Below are 19,388 nucleotides of genomic sequence, written 5' to 3'. Positions count from 1 at the left end.
TAATCAACGATATGCATATTCATGAACTAAATCAACAACAAATTTTTAAAATGATCAAGCATATATGCAAAAAATATAATAAAGATTTATTAGTTTGAGTCAATTCTGAAAACAATAAAATTCAAACTACTCTTTCTTAGTCAACAAGTTTAGGTACATACATGACTTAAGGAAAGGAGGAGAGAACCAAGTAAAAGGAAGCTACAACTTACTACATACATAGATAGTGTGGATACACTACAAGTTATACCATATGCTAACAAAAATGATATTGTTAAAATATTACTTATTAAATTTCAACCCACCTCTAGTTGGGATCGCTTGTAGTTTGATGATTTTTACTAGTAGAACCATTTGTAGGTACCTAAATGAATGTTTTTTCTTTGTAAAATATCATATCATAGTTAAATCTTTGAATAAGTTAAATTATAAATCCATACCTCTTGATCTAGAGCTTCTAAGACTTTATTAATTTGTACGTCTTCTGCATATCACACTTCAAGGATAGCAACAAGATTTCCAAGCAAATTCTCCAATTTTTGAATCCTATTATCTGCATAAGAGCTTTGAGATGAACTTGCTTGATGTGGAAGCATGCCAAGACAATGCACATGTCCTCTTTTTTCAGATCCTTTGACTTTTGAATATATATCATTTGTTCAATCAGTAGAATCTTGGGTGCTTTGTAAATTTTGTGAACTCTTTGATTCAATCATTTTCCTTTTAAGTTCATCCTATACAAAAATACACCTTATAAATTATTATCATGCATCAATATCCTCAATACTTCAATGTCACCAAACAAAACTCATCTCCTCACTAGCTACTTCCCCTTACACCATAACCCTCTATTAGAAAATTGAGCAAAACATAAAACAAAGAGAACATATTGAAATTAAAATTAAAATTCTTAGAATTATAGTAGCAGTCTTTTCAGTAACAATGCTTCCATCTTTTCAAGTTTAAGTGTCAATATAAATTTCTACCTAAGAAGGTTGCACTCCTGTAGTCTTTATTGTCTAACATTAGTTAAAAAAATCAATCATCCTATTTGTACTAAACAATTAAATATTAAAAAAACTATATATTAAAAAAGAAAAATCATCTCATGAATCTGTCTTAGAATATTTTTGATTCCCATGCAATGAAAGTCCTCATATTTTGAGTGATTCTTTTTGTTAATGTTGTTTATTTTCTATGGCCAACAAATATAAAAAGTCAATAATAAAAATAAGCATATAATATATAATTGTTATATTAACCAAAGGTTGGTGACATTGTACATATATACCTATCCTTTTTCAGAACACCAATAATGTACTAAATCACGATATTGAGAAGGATTGGCCCTTAAATGTATGATGTGAACAACCATTTCCTCCTTAGTTTTTCTCTCATCATATCCTTTTGATTTCAATTCATATCTAAATTGTCTCCATTTCAAACTCATGCCATCAAACAGTATTTCCTTTGTTTGTTCAGTTAATTCAGGAATAAATCAAAACTTACTCTATCATAAGTATCATTAACAAACAAAAAATAATCATTTTGTAAGAAATTAAAAAACAAAATTTTATGAGAAGTAAAATGAAAAAATGCTCGTAAAGTATTATACTAGACCTGAATCAATTCAACCATGTCTGTAATATAGTCCTCAGGCATGTCTTCCGAGCTAAGAAAATTGATAGCAGCACATTGGTGTCACCTTACCAAGCTCCCAATTGCATTTAGAAGAGTTTTCCCCAATGATCTACTTCAACAAGTATGAATTTTCCATCTATCATGTCCCACACATCTAGCATATGTGTATAACCTCTAGTCTTCTTTTCACCTAAATCATTCATGGATATGACATTTATTATATATATATATATATATATATATATATATATATATATATATATATATATATATATATATATATATATATATATATATAAGTGTAAACTTGCATTGTTACTTACCTTTAGTTGAACTTTCACTTGCACTTCCAAGAGAAGTATGAGACTCAACATAACTTTATTCTTGTATATGTTGTTTTGTTTGTGATTGTTGATTTAGTTAATAAAACAACTCAATATAATAGAGAAATTAAGTTAATAAAATCTTTATACCTCCCTTAAATTGTGCATTTTCTTCAATTATAGAGTTGATATTTTGGTTGGCTTCGGTGGAGCTTTCAATTGATTTCTATTTTGCTTGTGATTGAACATTATTTACAATGGTATTCAACTTTCTATGCTTTCCCATAATACGCTGAATAAACCAATCCAAAAAATAAAATAAAATAAAATAAAATTAGATATAGCTACATTGTTGACTATTAATTTTTTAAACACCATGTCAAAATTAAAAGAATAAAGTAGTAACAAGTAGTGTGAATGTAATTACCTGAAATGCAAATTTACATTGCTTTTGAGATCCTTTTTCTCACCAATCTCCAATCACAAAGAATCGAATTGCTGAGGAAAAAACCAAACAAGTTTTGATAGAAAACTAACAATATCATTATATTTTGAGCGATTTTTATACATACAAAAAAATAAACACAAGAATAATGAACAATAAGAACAAAAAACTAAAGAAAGGAATAAGAGTATATAAATGTGACAAAATGTTCTATACATATGTATACTAAAAATATAACTAAATGTTCAAATAGAACAAATAAAAACAAATCAGAAGAAATCTTCATCATCTATATAATTATCATCCTTGTCATATGGTAAAATATTCTCCTTAGGTATTATAACTTCAATGATATCATCACTATCATCGGCTTCTAGTATGATCAAATCATTATACATATCTGATTTTAGCATGTACAATAGCAAGCCAATCATTTTGTGTTTTATTCTCCATATAGAATACTTTTTTAGCTTGAGATGCAAAAACAAATGCATCATCACATCATTCCATGTATGTTGTCAATAATTGAAATTCACTAATGTCATATCGAAATTATCAATTTTGCAATCCCTATTTATATCAACTCAATCACACTTGAAAAGTACAACCTTATATCTTCCTGAATATTCCAATTGAATTATATCTATTAGTACACCATAGTAATATGGTTTTCTCCTTCCTTTGGGTATTTATCTCTTGAACTGATATAACTTAATGTCTTAACAATTATAACAATGCCACTATTTTGAGTCTTCAAGCACCTTTCCGTGTCTTTGTATGAAATCTAACTCCATTAACAATGTACCCACTATATCTTCTCACTATTTCACTACTACAAAAAGCAATTTTAACATCGGCTTATTAACATCGATTTTGGACAAAACCGATATTAAGTTAAACACGGTGACATATTTGTAAATAAAGTATCATTCTTAACATCGATTTTCCAAAAAACCGATGTTAATGCATACACGTTAACATCGGTTTTTTAAAAACCGATGTTAACTAATGATGTTAACATCGGTTTTTCAAAAATTGATGTTAACGTATGATATGTTAACATCGGTTTTTCAAAAAACCGATGTTAATGCATACACATTAATGTCGGTTTTTTAAAAACCGACGTTAACTAATGATGTTAACATCGGTTTTTCAAAAACCGATGTTAACATGTATGATATGTTAACATCGGTTTTTCAAAAAACTGATGGTAATGCATACATGTTAACATCGGTTTTTCAAAAACCGATGTTAACTAATGATGTTAACATCGATTTTTGAAAAACCGATGTTAACGTATGATATGTTAACATCGGTTTTCTAAAAAACCGATGTTAATATACACTTTTTTTTAATTATTTATATATTTTAAAAAAAAATCATATATTGCGTTATTAATTATATTTTATTTAAAAAATGAAATAATTAATAAACAATAATAAATTCAAAAGGTAAGCATTTAAAAATTAAACTAATTTTTTAAAATGAATTTTTTAATTTTAATTTTATTATTTCATGATTATCAATTAAATATAACACACATTTATATAAATTATTTGATATTAGTTAATTTGAAAATATAAAAAAACTGTTTTTAATAATAGAGTTTAACTTTTATAGAATTTTTATAGAATGTTGGTAAAAACAATTATATCATAAAAAAATTAAAATCTTTTATTAATATATTTTTATTTAACTATTATAAAAATAAAAAATTAGTTTTTTTCTTTTTAAAAAGGTAAATGGAGAATATTGTTTAAAAATTTTATGAAATCCCTCTATATTTTTATTATTAATATATTTTTATTTAATTATTATAAAAATAAAAAATTATATTTCTTCTGATTTTTTTACATATATTATATTTCTTCTGATTTTTTTAATCAAAGATGGTAATTAAGCATTCGCTTTCAAAATACTACTACATTAATTAATTGTTCTCACCAAACTTGTCCTCAAACCATAATAATAACTAGCGTTAAATTATATATTGTGGTTGGAAGGGAGATCAAATTTGAATAGGAATTACGATATTAGCAGAAGTGAAGTCATGAGCAAGGTGTTCAATGCTTTTGGTGCAATTTCCGTCATCATTGTTTGCAACACCAGTGGCTTGCTCCCCGAGATACGGGTCATATTTCTATTCTTCTTTTTCTTACACAAATTAATTGTGTTGGCACTTACATAAATAGGGAAGAAAAATTATTGTTTTTTTCTCTCAAGAAAACATAAAAAATTAACTAGCCAAGTTTGTTGAAAGTGGATAATTAATGCCACTTAACCCGTGGAACGTTACATAGACAGAAAATTGTTTTTAATTTTATTCATTCAAATATTTTATTAACATCGGTTATCAAATAACCGATGTTAATATAAAATTTTTTTAATTATTTATATATTTTTAAAAAAATCATATATTGCGTTATTAATTATATTTTAATTAAAAAATAAAATAATTAATAAACAATAATAAAATCAAAAGGTAAGCATTTAAAAATTAAAATAAATTTTTAAAATGAATTTTTAAATTTTAGTTTTATTATTTATTGATTATCAATTAAATATAACACACATTTATATAAATTATTTGATATTAGTTAATTTGAAAATATAAAAAAAAAACTGTTTTTAATAATAGAGTTTAACTTTTATAGAATGTTGGAAAAAACAATTATATCATAAAAAAATTAAAATCTTTTATTAATATATTTTTATTTAATTGTTATAAAAATAAAAAATTAGTTTTTTTCTTCTTAAATAGGTAAATGGAGAATATTGTTTAAAAATTCTATGAAATCCTACTATATTTATATTATCGTATTATCTTTAAATTTAAAGTAAATTAAAATATTTGTATATATTAATTTGATTTATTGAAAGTATATGTTACAGTGGTTTAATTTAAATAATTATAGTTATGTCATATATTTGTAGGATTTAAAAAAATGATATTTTCATTATTTTTAAACAAATTTTTCAAAACAAAAATAAAAATATTTTCATGAGACACGAAAATTATGTTTTAAGTCTTTAAATTTAGAGTTAATTATAATTCACATGTAATTTATTTTTATTATATTTGTCATTTTTTTTATTATTTTTAACCTCATTTGTTAATTATGTGAATTTTTTGTTAATAAATTTAATAAAAAAATTATTTAGGAAAGAAGAAACAAAGAAAAAGAATTATATTTAAATAGTGATGAATTTTTTTTGTCAAAATTCATTTTAATACTCAATTAAATAAATTTTTTTAGATTTACTTAATAAAACTTTAAATTTTAATTCACGAACTAAGTTTGAGAAGAGGAAGAGCATATTAGATCTAGTAACCACGACACAATCAAGAGGAACAAAACATGCCAACAAAATAAAACATAATGAAATATCAATTAATTTATTAACAAATTATTAAATTATTTTCATGAAATATCAATTTTCTTTCATGTAGGAAAATTTAATGGGTTATGTCAAAAGTGGAAAACATAATGAACTTGTTAATTGATAATGGTATGGTGACATCCCTAAATGTGTTTTTCATGAACAATTATATGTTATCGTATTAAAAGTAAAAAATATACCTGGATATTAACATGTGGTGATGAAGATAATCAAAGATTATTTAATACTAAAAATATTATATATAAAAAAGTATTTGAAAAAATATAATATATTTAATTTAATATATGTAATCATGTAGCTTGAATAAAAAGTTGTCATTAAAAAACAATATATATATATATATATATATATATATATATATATATATATATATATATATATATAAACTGAAAAAAAGTATCCGAGCAACACGGGGTATGGGCACTAGTTTTATACATCCAAAAACCTTGAATTCTATTTCTATCTACTGTTTCATAAAAAAATAAATCATGAAAAACATGATTTTTAAGATAATTATAATTATACTATAAGTCATTTGAAAAAAAAAAGAAGCTAATCTTTAATTCAAGAAAAAAAAACAACAAAAAAATATTGAAAGTTGAAACAAATTCAATTATCGGAATAGAAAATTAACTCACATTATTAATTATCGGAAAAGAAAATTCAACACTATACTCATAAACATACAAAAAGAATGAAGTTTAAAATGATTAGGCTAAATTTTTATTTTATTTTTTCTTTAATAATTGATTCATAATTTTGTTTTTTTTTTTTTTGTGACTTTAGTATTTTTTTCTTAAAAAATTTACAATTTTAACCTAATAGACTAATACTCAATTTGCATATGTTTATTTCTTTTATTTTTATATTTAATTAATTAAATTATTTTTATTGTACTTTTAGTTAATATGTTAGCTAAAAATACTTGTCAAACATATATTAAATGTATATTCCATTTTTGAGTGAATGGCAACATAAAGGAAAAGGGTATTAAAAAAACAAAACAGCAGCAGCAATTAACTAAATGTCGAAGAGGGAAAATAAAGTTTTATATTCTTTTTTCAGCAGTAGCAGCAATTACATTCTCTAAAATTCACTCCCAAACCCTAAACCTCACAGCATACAGAGGTTCGCTTTTGGCCAGTTTCTCCGCCATCGCAGTAGCACTCATAGCTTCGCTAGGTCAGTTTTTTTTTCTCCGTTACCGATTTTGCTGCACACACACCTTATTCTTTCTTTCCATGTTCTGTGTTCGATTGGATGTGCCCTTTGCAAAAAGGTTTCAATTTTCCTTTGACTGTATAAATATGCTTTTAACTATATTAACGGTGGCATTGTCCATTTGATTACTGTGAAAGGGGGCAAAACCAATCGTAGTCTCTGAAGTCCAAGGGGAGGTATCATCTTTTATAGAAGGGGGGCAAAACTAAGGAAATTTCAGATTGGTGACTGTGACAACACTTGGCTTAATTGGTAATTTCCTCAGTCAGCCTCATTTTTTGTAGTTTAAAATCTTGGGCTTTATTCAATTAATTGCAAAGTAGAAAGAGCATATATATGGATTAAAATTGTGCCTACTTTGGAACTGCCTAGACCATACCTGTGAAGATCAATTCAAGGATAAGAAAGGTGAAACTTCTTCTCCTTTAACAAAGGAGAACAACGTGTACTTCCAACTCAATGTAATATCTCTGGTCTTCATCCAAATGTTTCGTCAACATTATTGAGGAAATTTAGAGCATATCATTACAATTATAAACCTTGTATGGTGTGAGTCATGAAATTAATTTTATGATTTTTATATAAGCTTTATACGTGTATAATTGAAGTGTGTGTAAAATCCTTTATTTGTTATGATGATGTATTGAGATTGAAATTATGAGGTGCATGTAATTAAAGCCCTTCATATGTTAGATTTTTTTTTTTTATTCCCACTGGTAATAAAGGAGAATTGATAATTTTAGTAGTATTTTTATTACTACCACATGAGATTAATTAATAGCCATGATTTTTATATGTTTGCCCTTTGTAATTAATAATCGTTCTGCTAATAACGTATGTTGGGTTTTCCAACGAATCAACAATTGTGCACTTGTCCATATTAGGAATTTAAAATATGGCTAGGAAATCACTACATTATTAAATGAAAAAGGTCATAGACATAGTGATAAGTGTCAGTTTGATAGACCAAAAAATGTTAACTTCAATGAACAGAGTGATTATGTGCGTATTAGGAATCTATAGGACCAAAAAGTGTCAGTTTGATAGAGTGCACTTGTCCATATTAGGAATCTATAGGGAATGTTGTCTTTTTCAGTGTATACAAATATGTGTGTTATTACATGCATTCAAATATCAAAGCTGCTTCATCCAATTACACCAACCTAGTTGATATTGGAATTTGGATCGTTAGTGGTGGCCTTGGTGGTGTGGCTGTAAGCATGTTGATAACTACCGGTTTTTTTCTGTTATGGTTGACAACTAAACATGTTATTGAATATTAACCTATTGAACCTTTTTTTTTTGTGATTTTTCTTGATTGTTCTACCAGTTTTGGTTGACAGTTTTGCCTCTTGATGTGGCAAAGACTTTAATTCAGACAAACCCTGATAAAAATTGTCCAAGAAATCCTTTTCGGGTCTTGAGTTCAGTAAGCTCTGTAAATCTTTCTAAATTATTTCTTTAACTGCCAATCATTTATAAGAAAAATATGTACCAAAAGTTGTTTTATTTGTAGATCTATCAAAGGGCTGGATTCAACGGATGCTATACAGGTTTGGGTCCTACTGTAAGTCGAGCATTTCCTGCTAATGCTGCAACAATAGTCGCATGGGAGCTAGCATTGAAAATGCTAGGCATTAAGCATGACTGAGGTTGGTTCCTTTCATTTGCAATATGATGACTTTTTATTATCTGGCTCGCATCAAGTGGTGATTGCTATTGTGTTATTTTTGCAGAGTCTACCTAATTGCGGATAATACTACAAAGTTCAGGTAAGCTTTCATAAAGCCACTGTTCACCCAAGCTAAGATTTGGAGAAGATAATAATGCTTTTAATAGAATGTGTTTTGCCTTGGAATTCTAATTTTCAATTTTTTGTCTTTTACTAGGACAGCATTCAGCATTGCATTTTAAGCTGGTTAATTAATTCTTTTTTTATTAGAGAGCTTGGTTAAAGAACTTGGAATCAGGGGCCTTTATTTTAGCTGCCCTCTAGGCCTCTACATGCTTTTTTTTCTCCTATTTTTTGGAAAGAAGTATAGAACATTTCTATCACTGGCATGAAAGTATATTGTTAATGGCCATTGAAGTTAACATTTTTGGAAGTGTATGATATGGCCAAGACAGACAAGCCCACTTTTTTTTGCCGATTGTCGATTCAATCTTGAATTGAATCACCTCTCCTTGATAATTTTGGTAACTATTAATTTTTTTATTAGTCAAAATCAAACTCGGATATCAAAAAATTTCATATAATTTAATGAACAGAGTTAGATTTTAACTACATGCCCACTGCTCTTGTATATTTTAACTTAAATAAAAAATAGGAGTTCTTCTTCATTTCTCGTGTCACTATCTACATTCTGAGTGTAGCATTCATATTGATATATGTTTTTCGGAATGATGATTGATGTAGGTGTTCATTCAGTTATTTCTTTCATTCTTGCTTTCATTTTGGATCGTGCTACTCATCATCACAGATACAAATGTTTGTTACCAATGAATATTTTTATTGCGTGTTCACTGCCATTAATGACAATTGATATATGTTATACAAATTGTGTTCATGATGAGTGAACCTTAGATTGCCATTTGAGACTGGATGCAATGATTCTTGCAGACAGTTTGCATTAATAATTGTATTCAATCTTGAACTGTCCGTTTGGAGAGTTTGGGGAGACTGATATTTTTATGGTAGATTCATGTGTTAAGGTTAAAATTATTTTGTTTAATTTGATGAAATTTTGGTAATGCATTTCTAGCTGTTCTCTAAGTGCATACTTGATTATCGGGAAATTAATTTCACCGATTTCATGTCGTGTACTTGGAGACCAATGCGAAATGCTGCCAAAATTTTGTCAAATTTAACAAATAAAATTAACCTTGATGTATGAAGCTACCATAAAAGACGGTCTTCCCGAATGGGATAGGGCCACACCTATAATAAAAAAGTGAGATTTTCATGTATCAAATAACTTTGAGAGTATGACCGAGTTATTACTTAGATGGATCGAAGTTGGATGAATGAAAGTCGCATCAGTCCAGAATATGAGGAAGGCGTCGAGCAATTCTTACAATTTGCTTCGGAAAGAGGTCAACCGGATGAAGATGGAAAATATTATTGTCCTTGCATCAATTGTTTGAACGGAAGACGACAAATACTGGATGACATACGAGAGCATCTGTTGTGTGATGGAATTAAGAGAAATTATACGACGTGGATATGGCATGGTGAAATGACAGACATGCAGAGTGGGCAGCAATCTGAACCGTTTGATGTAGAAATGGGAGATCGCTTGGAGGATATGATTCATGACCTTGGACAAGAGTCTTTCCAGCAAACACATGCCCCTGTGTATGAAAGATTGCAGAGTGACTCAAAGAAGCCTTTGTATCCAGGGTGCAACAATTCCTTGACGCTATTGTCGGCGGTGTTAAGTCTGGTTAATGTCAAGGCCAAATATGGATGGAGTGACAAAAGCTTTACTTCATTGTTTCAAATAGTGCACGATCTGCTTCCACAGGATAACACATTGCCTAAAAGCTACTATCAGGCCAAGAAGATATTGTGTCTGATGGGTATGGAGTATCAGAAGATTCATGCTTGCCCTAATGATTGCATACTGTACAGACATGAATTTGAAGAAATGTCGAAATGCCCTAGGTGTGGGGCGTCACGGTACAAGGTGAAGGATGATGAGGACTGCAGTTCTGATGAAAACTCAAAGAAGGGCCCTCCAGCGAAGGTGTTGTGGTATCTTCCCATCATTCCAAGGTTTAAGCGTTTATTTGCTAATGAGGATGATGCAAAAGATCTTACCTGGCATGCAAATGGGAGAAAATATGATGGAATGGTCCGTCATCCAGCTGATTGCTCCCAGTGAAAGAAGATTGATAGTTTGTATCCGGATTTCGGCAAAGAGGCAAGAAATCTTAGACTTGGACTAGCCAGTGATGGAATGAATCCATATAGCAATTTAAGCACTCAACACAGTTCATGGCCAGTTCTACTTGTAATTTACAATTTTCCGCCTTGGTTGTGCATGAAGCGAAAATACATGATGTTGTCTATGATGATATCGGGCCCAAGACAACCAGGAAATGACATTGATGTTTATATAAGTCCGTTGATTGAAGACCTAAGAAAGTTCTGGGATGAGGGGGTTTTAGTGTTTGATGGGTTTCGCAAGGAGACTTTTCAAATGCGTGCAATGTTTTTTTGTACCATTAATGACTTTCCAGCATATAGGAATCTCAGCAGTTACAGTGTTAAGGGTCATCATGCATGCCCCATCTGTGAAGAAGACACAAGCTACATACAACTGAAACATGGTAGAAAAACAGTGTACACTAGACATCGCCGTTTTCTAAAAGCTCATCACCCTTACAGAAGATTGAAAAAAGCTTTTAATGGAAGTCAAGAGCATGAAACTGCGCGGATACCGTTAGCCGGTGAGTAGGTCTTCCAGCAGGTTGAACACCTTAATACTGAATTTGGAAAGACCCAAAAGAAGGATAAAAGTAAGAGTTGCATATAGAAGAAGAGGTCCATTTTCTTTGATCTTTCGTATTGGTCTGATCTAGATGTTAGACATTGTATTGATGTTATGCATGTAGAGAAAAATGTATGTGACAGTGTCATTGGGACACTCCTTAACATTCAGGGCAAGACGAAAGATGGTCTAAATACCTGTCAAGATCTAGCTGACATGGGCATATGATTGCAGTTGCATCCAAGGTCTGATGGTAAAAAAATATACTTGCCTCCAACTTGTCATACTTTATCCAGAAAGGAGAGGATCAGTTTGTGCTAGTGTCTGCGCCGGGTTAAAGTCCCACAAGGATACTCTTCAAATATTAAGAGCCTTATGCAGTTCAAGGAGCTTAAGCTGGTGGGGTTAAAGTCTCATGATTATCACGTGTTGATGCAACAATTGTTAGCCGTGGCCATACGAGACATTTTGCCTAACAAAGTTAGGTTAGCCATAACTCGCATGTTCTTTTTCTTCAATGCCATATGTAGCAAAGTCCTTGATCCAGTCAAGTTTGATGACCTGGAAAACGAGGTTGCAATTATACTGTGCCAGTTGGAGATGTATTTTCCTCCTGCTTATTTTGACATCATGGTCCACTTAATTGTTCACCTGGTCAGAGAAATCAAATGTTGTGGTCCTGTTTATCTGCGCTGGATGTACCCGGTTGAGCGCTACATGAAGATCTTAAAAGGGTATACCAAGAATCTACATCGTCCAGAAGCATCTATTGTTGAAAGGTACATCACAGAAAAAGCTGTTGAATTTTGTTCAGAGTACATTGAAAAGGCTAAACCTGTTGGCCTTCCTGAGTCTCGCCATGACGACAGAGTGGGCGGTAAGGGTTCAAGAGGACTGCATGTTATCACTCCAAGTGTAGAAGATTTGTTACAAGCTCACTTGTATGTGTTGAACAACAGTAATGAAGTTTTGCCATACATAGTTCAGCATGAACGTTTAGTTAAACAAAGTAATCCAAAAATGTCAAAGAACTGGGTCTTGAAAAATCATAACAAGACTTTCTCTGATTGGTTTAAAGATACAATCTTTGCTGACGAAAATGTTTCTGAAACATTAAGAAAGCTAGCTCATGGGCCTAAAAGAAATGTTATAACTTGGCAAGGATACAACATAAACAAGTATTTCTTTTATACAAAAGCACAAGACGACAAAAGTACAATGTAAAACAGCGGGGTCACCCTAAGAGCTGAATCTCAACACTTTGCAACTATACATGATGACAATCCCTGTGTAGCTTCAATCCCTTACTTTGGCTTCATTGATGAAATATGGGAGCTTAACTATGTCAAATTTACTGTTTGTGTTTTCAAATGTAAATGGGTTGACAACAACACCGGTGTGCGGACTGATGATGTAAGATTTACGTTGGTAGACCTAAAGAAACTAGCTTACCAGAATGACCCTTTCATCATGGCAGAACAAGCTAAGCAAGTATTTTATGTGCAAGACCCTTGTGATGAAAGGTGGTCTGTGGTTCTACACGGGAAAACAATTGGTGTTAATGTAGAAGATGATGATTCATACATGGACACTTATGTTAGTCCTTTGTCTACACAAATGACTTCTAACAACACTGGAGAAGAAGAAGCTGACGACGTTCATGCTAATCGTAATGATCATGATGAAGGAGAATTAATTAACATCGTCTAACGTAATTTTCTAATATAGTATTTCATTTCGGTACATTCATTTACATAACTTATACAGTGTTTTTTGATAATATTAACTAACTCAACTTTTTCTCTTTAAAGGACTATGACTACTCCACCTGCCTCGCCTCCTCCTCCTGCAGACGCATCAGCGTCTCCATCTACGTTGAAGCGGACACGCAAGGCGACACGGCTACGAACATTGGCCACTAGACCACCTGGGGCAAAAAGACCTGTGGTCAACGTCGATCCTGCTACCGGCAAGGCCGAAGGTCTCCACAAGAAGAAATTAAGAACATATTTGGAGATTGTTGCTTGTGATAAGGTCGACATAACATATGACACCTGGAAGGAAGTGCATACTGCTCAGAAGGATTTGATATGGAAGGATATTCAGGTATTTGAGTTTTCTTTGTTGATTTTCTTTAATAGTCTAAATTTGTTATTTTCATACAATAAAACCTAATTTATTATTTGTCAGACGGAATTTGAAATCCCTGAAACTTCTGATAGTAGGACAAAGAAGAAAATTCTTCAGATTGTCGGCGAGCTCTAGAGGCAGTTTAAATCTGACTTGACTAGGAAATGGGCACTTGCAGCCGACAAGGACGGTGCGAACGACATTGTCTGTGAAAAATATGGCATTAGCAGGGAGAAATGGGCTCAGTTTTGTCAGACGCCCAGAGACCCCTCATGGGAGGTATGTACTTTGTCATTTTATTTGTTTTCCACAGCAAAATTACTTCTTATAATTTATTGTAATAATCATTTTCATTAATGTTAAACTTTTGCAAGATGTGCGGAAAAAGGCACAGGCCTCCCAGAAGCAAAACACTGCCCCCCACGTATTGTCTCGTGGGGGTTATGAATATTTAGAAGAAAAGCTCATGGCTGAGAAGACAAAGAAAAGACTGGAAGAAGCTGCCCAGTCTGGAAGCACTGAAAGCATCATTGACCCTCCATCTCCCATCAGACGCCACGTGAAGTGGAAGATGGCCCGCACGAAGAAAACTGGGCAAATGACGTCTGAGGCAGCAAAGGAAATAGCTAACAGGATTATAAGTCATTTTTAATTAATAATTGTAATTATCTTTGTGTATTTTGTGAATTCCCTGGACAAATATGTGTTCGGTACAGGATTCTTTGGACGAGCAAGCGTCACAGGGATCGTTCGTCCCCCATGGACGTCAGGATATCTTGACTGCTGCCATTGGGCGACCAGAGCACCCTGGTCGTGTTCATGCTGTTGGAGCCAGTGTCACCATAAAGCAATACTTTGGATCGACTTCACGAACATCCCGCAGTTCTTCCTCCATGCCTCCTGAAGACCTAGAACAGTTGACCCAACAAATCAGAGACCAACTGGAGGAGTCAATCACAGAAAAAGTGACTCGAAAGATGATACATCCTTCAGCCAGATGCAGTCCCAGTTTCAGTCTCAGATGCAATCACAAGGACTTGCACTACCTGCAGAGCCAGAGGTTGGTCCCTTAAGTCCTCGTGTTAGCACAAAGGAGAGTTGTGTTGCTCCCTCAGGGAACGATCCAGGGACGGGTGACTCAGACAAATGCAGGCTATACATTGAAGAAAATACTTCTCGCCTAGTTGCCCTAGGAAGACTTTATGAGGGATCCACAACAGTTCACAACATCCCTTTGTTGCATGGCCAAGTCAAGGTTGGTGTTGAGGAGGTTAAAGATGCAGAGGCTCTCGTTCCTGTACCCACTGACGAGGTTACCTTAGTGGGGCAGACACTTAACACCTTCCTTGCTTGGCCAACACATCTTGTGAAGTGTTTATCAGAACAAGTATTATATGTTTATTTTTTTCAATTAATTTGTTCACTGTAATCAAAACTTCCTAATTAACTATGTTTGATCAACAGGCAGCTGTGTCTCCAGCAAAACCTCCAGAAAGCCCGGATGAAGAGGTCGATGATCCCCTGTACCTGATGACATTGACCATCCCACAACTGTTTTTGAAGCCTCTCCAGGTTATGTGGGATGCTACCATATTCAGGGTGTTTAATCAAAACTTCCCGTTGTATATAAAGCACAAAGATTTCTCTGAAATTGCACACGGTGGTCAATGTCTCAGCATATCTGTTATACAGTTGTGGATTCTGTAAGTCATTTTAGATTACTGTTAATTACCAAAGTAATTGTTTTAAATTCATACATAATTAACTTTGGCTTAACAACACAGCCATCTGACTGAGACAAGTGTGTGAGCGGGGAATTATGATGTGTATGGATTCCTCGAGCCACAGTCCATTCAGAGATCTGGGCAATCACAATTTGAATCTGAAAGTTACATCAAGAGTTGGATACAGAGTTCAAAACGAGATGTTTACCTTGGAGCCTACCTGAATGGGTAAGTCAAACACAACAATTGAATTTAAATAATCTATACTACTACAATAACCCATATTCATCTCTATTGCAGCAGACACTGGCAAATGGTCGTCATTCTGCATAAGGAAAACCTAGTTGTCTGGTTTTGTTCTTTACATAACAGGCCAGACAACTACCTTAAGGGAATAATTAACAGGTCAGTATTGTTTTCAATACATTTTCATTGACATAACTCAACAACATCAATATTTTAATGTTCCTCATATTCAACACTAGTGCTTTGAAAGGATTTGATGATACTCCACAACCTAAATCCAAGGCTGCTGCTAGGTGAATTGTTGTTAAGATACGTGATTTAAATAAAAGTTCTACTTATATATATTTTATGTGTGTGTACACTAATTGTAGTTAAGGTTTAATTAATATCCAAATTTTATTATGTTTTTAGTGTAATAGACAAAAAGGAATCACTGAATGTGGCTACTACGTGATGCACTGAATGTCCATGATAATCTTAGGATCTTTCAGGAATAATTGGGAGACGGTAATTGTTTATTTCAAACAAAGTTGGTTTTCTTATAATTGTTATTACATTATTAATTTATTTTTTTTATTTGATCATGCAGTATTTTAATGAAGTTAGACCATTGGAAGCTGAGAGATTCAAGGCGCTTCGCATCTAGTGGGCACAGTATTATCTAAAAGTTAGAAATCAAACATAGGATGTTAGGCAACTATGTAACTTTAGGTTACTTAATTAGTTTACATTCTTTGCATTACATTTTTTACAATTGTTGTTTCATCTTAACATTGAATAACCTTCGTTGATAGCTAGTTTTTTGCTAAAACCTATTTGAAAGCAGAATGCAAATGATATATGTTGTGTGCTGTGTGGTCTAATTTTAAATTTACAGGTTAAATTTTGGTTTTTTTTGTAAAAACAGAGACATTATTTTAAAAAAAATTCCTGAAAACAACATCGGTGTTGACTGTCAATAGTAAATATAAAAAAACCGATGTTGACTGTCAACAGTAACACATTCGTTAACATCGGTTTTTTACAGAAAACCGATGTTAACTGTCAATAATAACACATTCGTTAACATCGGTTTTTTTTACAGAAAATCGATGTTAATGTTAGTTAGCATCGGTTTTTTGAAAAAACCGATGTTAACTGTCAATAGTAGCACATTTATTAACATCGGTTTTTTTTTACAGAAAACCGATGTTAACGTTAGTTAATATCGGTTGTTTGAAAAAACCGATGTTAACTATCAATAGTAGAACATTCGTTAACATTGGTTTTTTTACAGAAAACCGATGTTAACTGTCAACATTAACAAATTCGTTAACATCGGTTTTTTGCAGAAAACCGATGTTAACGTTATTTAACATCGGTTTTCTGTAAAAAAATCGATGTTAACTGTCAATAGTAATACATTCGTTAACATCGGTTTTTTTTTTTACAGAAAACTGATGTTAACTGTCAACATTAACACATTCGTTAACATCGATTTTTTGAAAAACCGATGTTAACTTTCAACATTAATATACATTTTTTGGGTGTAATTCATATTTGCAACATCGGTTATTTATATAACCGATGTTGGTAATTTTACGTTAACATCAGTTTTTAAAAAATCGATGTTAACGATAATACTATCAACGTCAGTACTTTCAACATCGGTTCAAAAATCGATGTTGAAAGTCATAAATAACCGATGTAGAAAGCATATTTTCTAATAGTGTTTCTAGTGGATCATGTGCTAATCACTTGATATCATTTGTCACTAGAATGTTGCCTTGCTCTTTGAATCGAGCAACCTACCACAATTTTATTTCAAATGGTTAAAATTTTAAATTAATGCAAAATTTAATATTAGTATGGACTTAATGTAAGCATGAAAGTAAGTATGGACTTAATGTAAAATTTTACATAGAAATTCTTTACTATGAATTTTGTCAACTTCATACGGGGATAGTTGACAATTTTTTCTCTTGATAATATTAGTATGGACTTAATGTAAAAAGTGTTAGAAAAAGTAAGTATTAGAATTAGTAGAAAGATATTATAAAAAATTTCGATAATTAAATATAAGCATGAAAGAAATTGTATTACTTTTGAAAGGGGTCAACATTGTTGCTAATGAAAAGCACATATCTATGTGCTTGAACCAATGCTTTCTTATCAAGAGAAATTCAATAAGCTTTTTTTTCTCTTCTTCACATTGAATCCAACTTCCTTCTTTCTCCCCCAATGATCTACCTCTAGGATTTAAAACACTTGCATTTTCCACAAAACATATTTTGAGCAGATCGATTAAAAAGAGTCTCCATCCTAGATAGATATATTGAACAAAATATCAAGTATTCAGGAGCTAAACATCCTTTTGCAATAGATCCTTCTGGATGTGCTTGATTACAAGCGTATGACTTTAAAGTCAAAAGGAACCTAAAAAGAAAACATTTGGTTACAAATTAAGACAATATCGTTTTACTTTATAACTCTAGAATGTTTTAAAATGATTAAAAAGTATTCATACCTTTCAATAGGATACATCCATCAGTAATGTACAGGACCTCCAACTCTTGCTTCATGTGCCAAATGGATTACCAAATGTACCATTACAGTGGAAAAAGATGAAGGAAAAATTTGTTCTACTTGGCATAATGTTTGAGCTACTTAATGGTCTAAGTGCTCTAAATTACACTCATTAAGCATCTTGCCACACAACTTCTTGAAAAAAAAAATCAAAGATTGAATATAGCTAAACTCACTTTGTTTGGCAAACAACCTTTAATAGGTATAGGAAGAAACTCTTGCATTAAAAGGTGACAATCATAACTTTTGAGACCAAATATTGTGTTCCTTCACTTGCACACATCTTGAAATATTAGACAAATATTCATCTGGAGTTTTTATTGATTTGAGAACTTCCAAAAATGATTCTTTCTCCTTTGAAGTAATTTGATAACAAGCTCTGGGAAAATATTGTTTGCCTTTACTTGGATGCATCTTTGGATGTAACTGGCTTCTAATATTCATATCAACAATATCATAATGTGCCTTATCATTGTCCTTTCACTTACCTTCTAATTGTAACAATGTCCCAATAATGTTATCACACACGTTATTTTCTATGTGCATAACATCAAGATTATGACAGAGCACACTATGTTTCCAATAAGGCAATGTAAACAAAATGCTTCTCTTTTTCAATGTTGACCAATCCCCAAAATACTTCTCAGGTAGAGCTCTAAACTCCTGGGTTCCATCAAAATCTCTTTTATTGTATCTTCACTTATGATCAACCTCTAACCAACAATGATGACACATATAGCAAAACTTTCTACCCTAACGCAACCACTTTGAACCAATCTCAAAACCACAACATGGACAAACATATTAAGCTCTAGTGCTCCAACCAGACAAATTTGCATAAGCAAGAAAATCATTAATAGTCCACATAATTGCAGCACGCCTTTGGAATGACTCTTTTTTAGATGCATCAAATGTTTTAATTGCAACAAGACAAATTTACAAAGTCAAGGACTATTATTGTTGAAATTAGGTGATTATAATTTATATCAAGACAAAGATGGAAGGTGCCTCCTCAATGCAACAAAACCTGGTTGAGAGAAAAACTATTTTTTAGTCCCAAGCCTGAGATATAATCCTCGATTATACCAATCAGGTTCTTCATCACACCTCACTCTTTCCTTGTAAAATCTATACACACTATTGCTGCCTACCCAAAACTAATTGTCCCTCTTATAAGTTCTAACTTCTAACTGCCTTA

General features: G+C 31.7%; 1 protein-coding gene and 1 long non-coding RNA gene across 2 annotated transcripts; both read left to right on the top strand.

Annotated features, from left to right (window-relative positions):
- Positions 1 to 4,459: 4,459 nt before the first annotated feature.
- LOC114404840 (mitochondrial arginine transporter BAC1-like) lies at positions 4,460 to 15,470 on the top strand. The gene is made up of 10 exons (XM_028367593.1): positions 4,460 to 4,540; positions 8,100 to 8,246; positions 8,363 to 8,461; positions 8,549 to 8,684; positions 8,769 to 8,804; positions 13,337 to 13,631; positions 13,716 to 13,934; positions 14,030 to 14,715; positions 15,120 to 15,358; positions 15,440 to 15,470. Exons 1-4 carry the CDS (start codon positions 4,460 to 4,462, stop codon positions 8,681 to 8,683), a joined length of 462 nt encoding a protein of 153 aa, XP_028223394.1. The 3' UTR covers position 8,684; positions 8,769 to 8,804; positions 13,337 to 13,631; positions 13,716 to 13,934; positions 14,030 to 14,715; positions 15,120 to 15,358; positions 15,440 to 15,470.
- Positions 15,471 to 15,870: 400 nt separating this feature from the next.
- Positions 15,871 to 16,478, top strand: LOC114405993. The gene is made up of 3 exons (XR_003665317.1): positions 15,871 to 15,918; positions 16,037 to 16,132; positions 16,215 to 16,478. It is a non-coding gene; the product is annotated as an uncharacterized LOC114405993 (long non-coding RNA).
- Positions 16,479 to 19,388: the final 2,910 nt, after the last annotated feature.

Source organism: Glycine soja, chromosome 3, assembly GCF_004193775.1.
Source record: "Glycine soja cultivar W05 chromosome 3, ASM419377v2, whole genome shotgun sequence".
NCBI lineage: Eukaryota > Viridiplantae > Streptophyta > Magnoliopsida > Fabales > Fabaceae > Glycine > Glycine soja.
The sequence above is the reverse complement of the archived record's forward strand: the minus strand, read 5'-3'. Positions and strand labels throughout refer to the sequence as shown.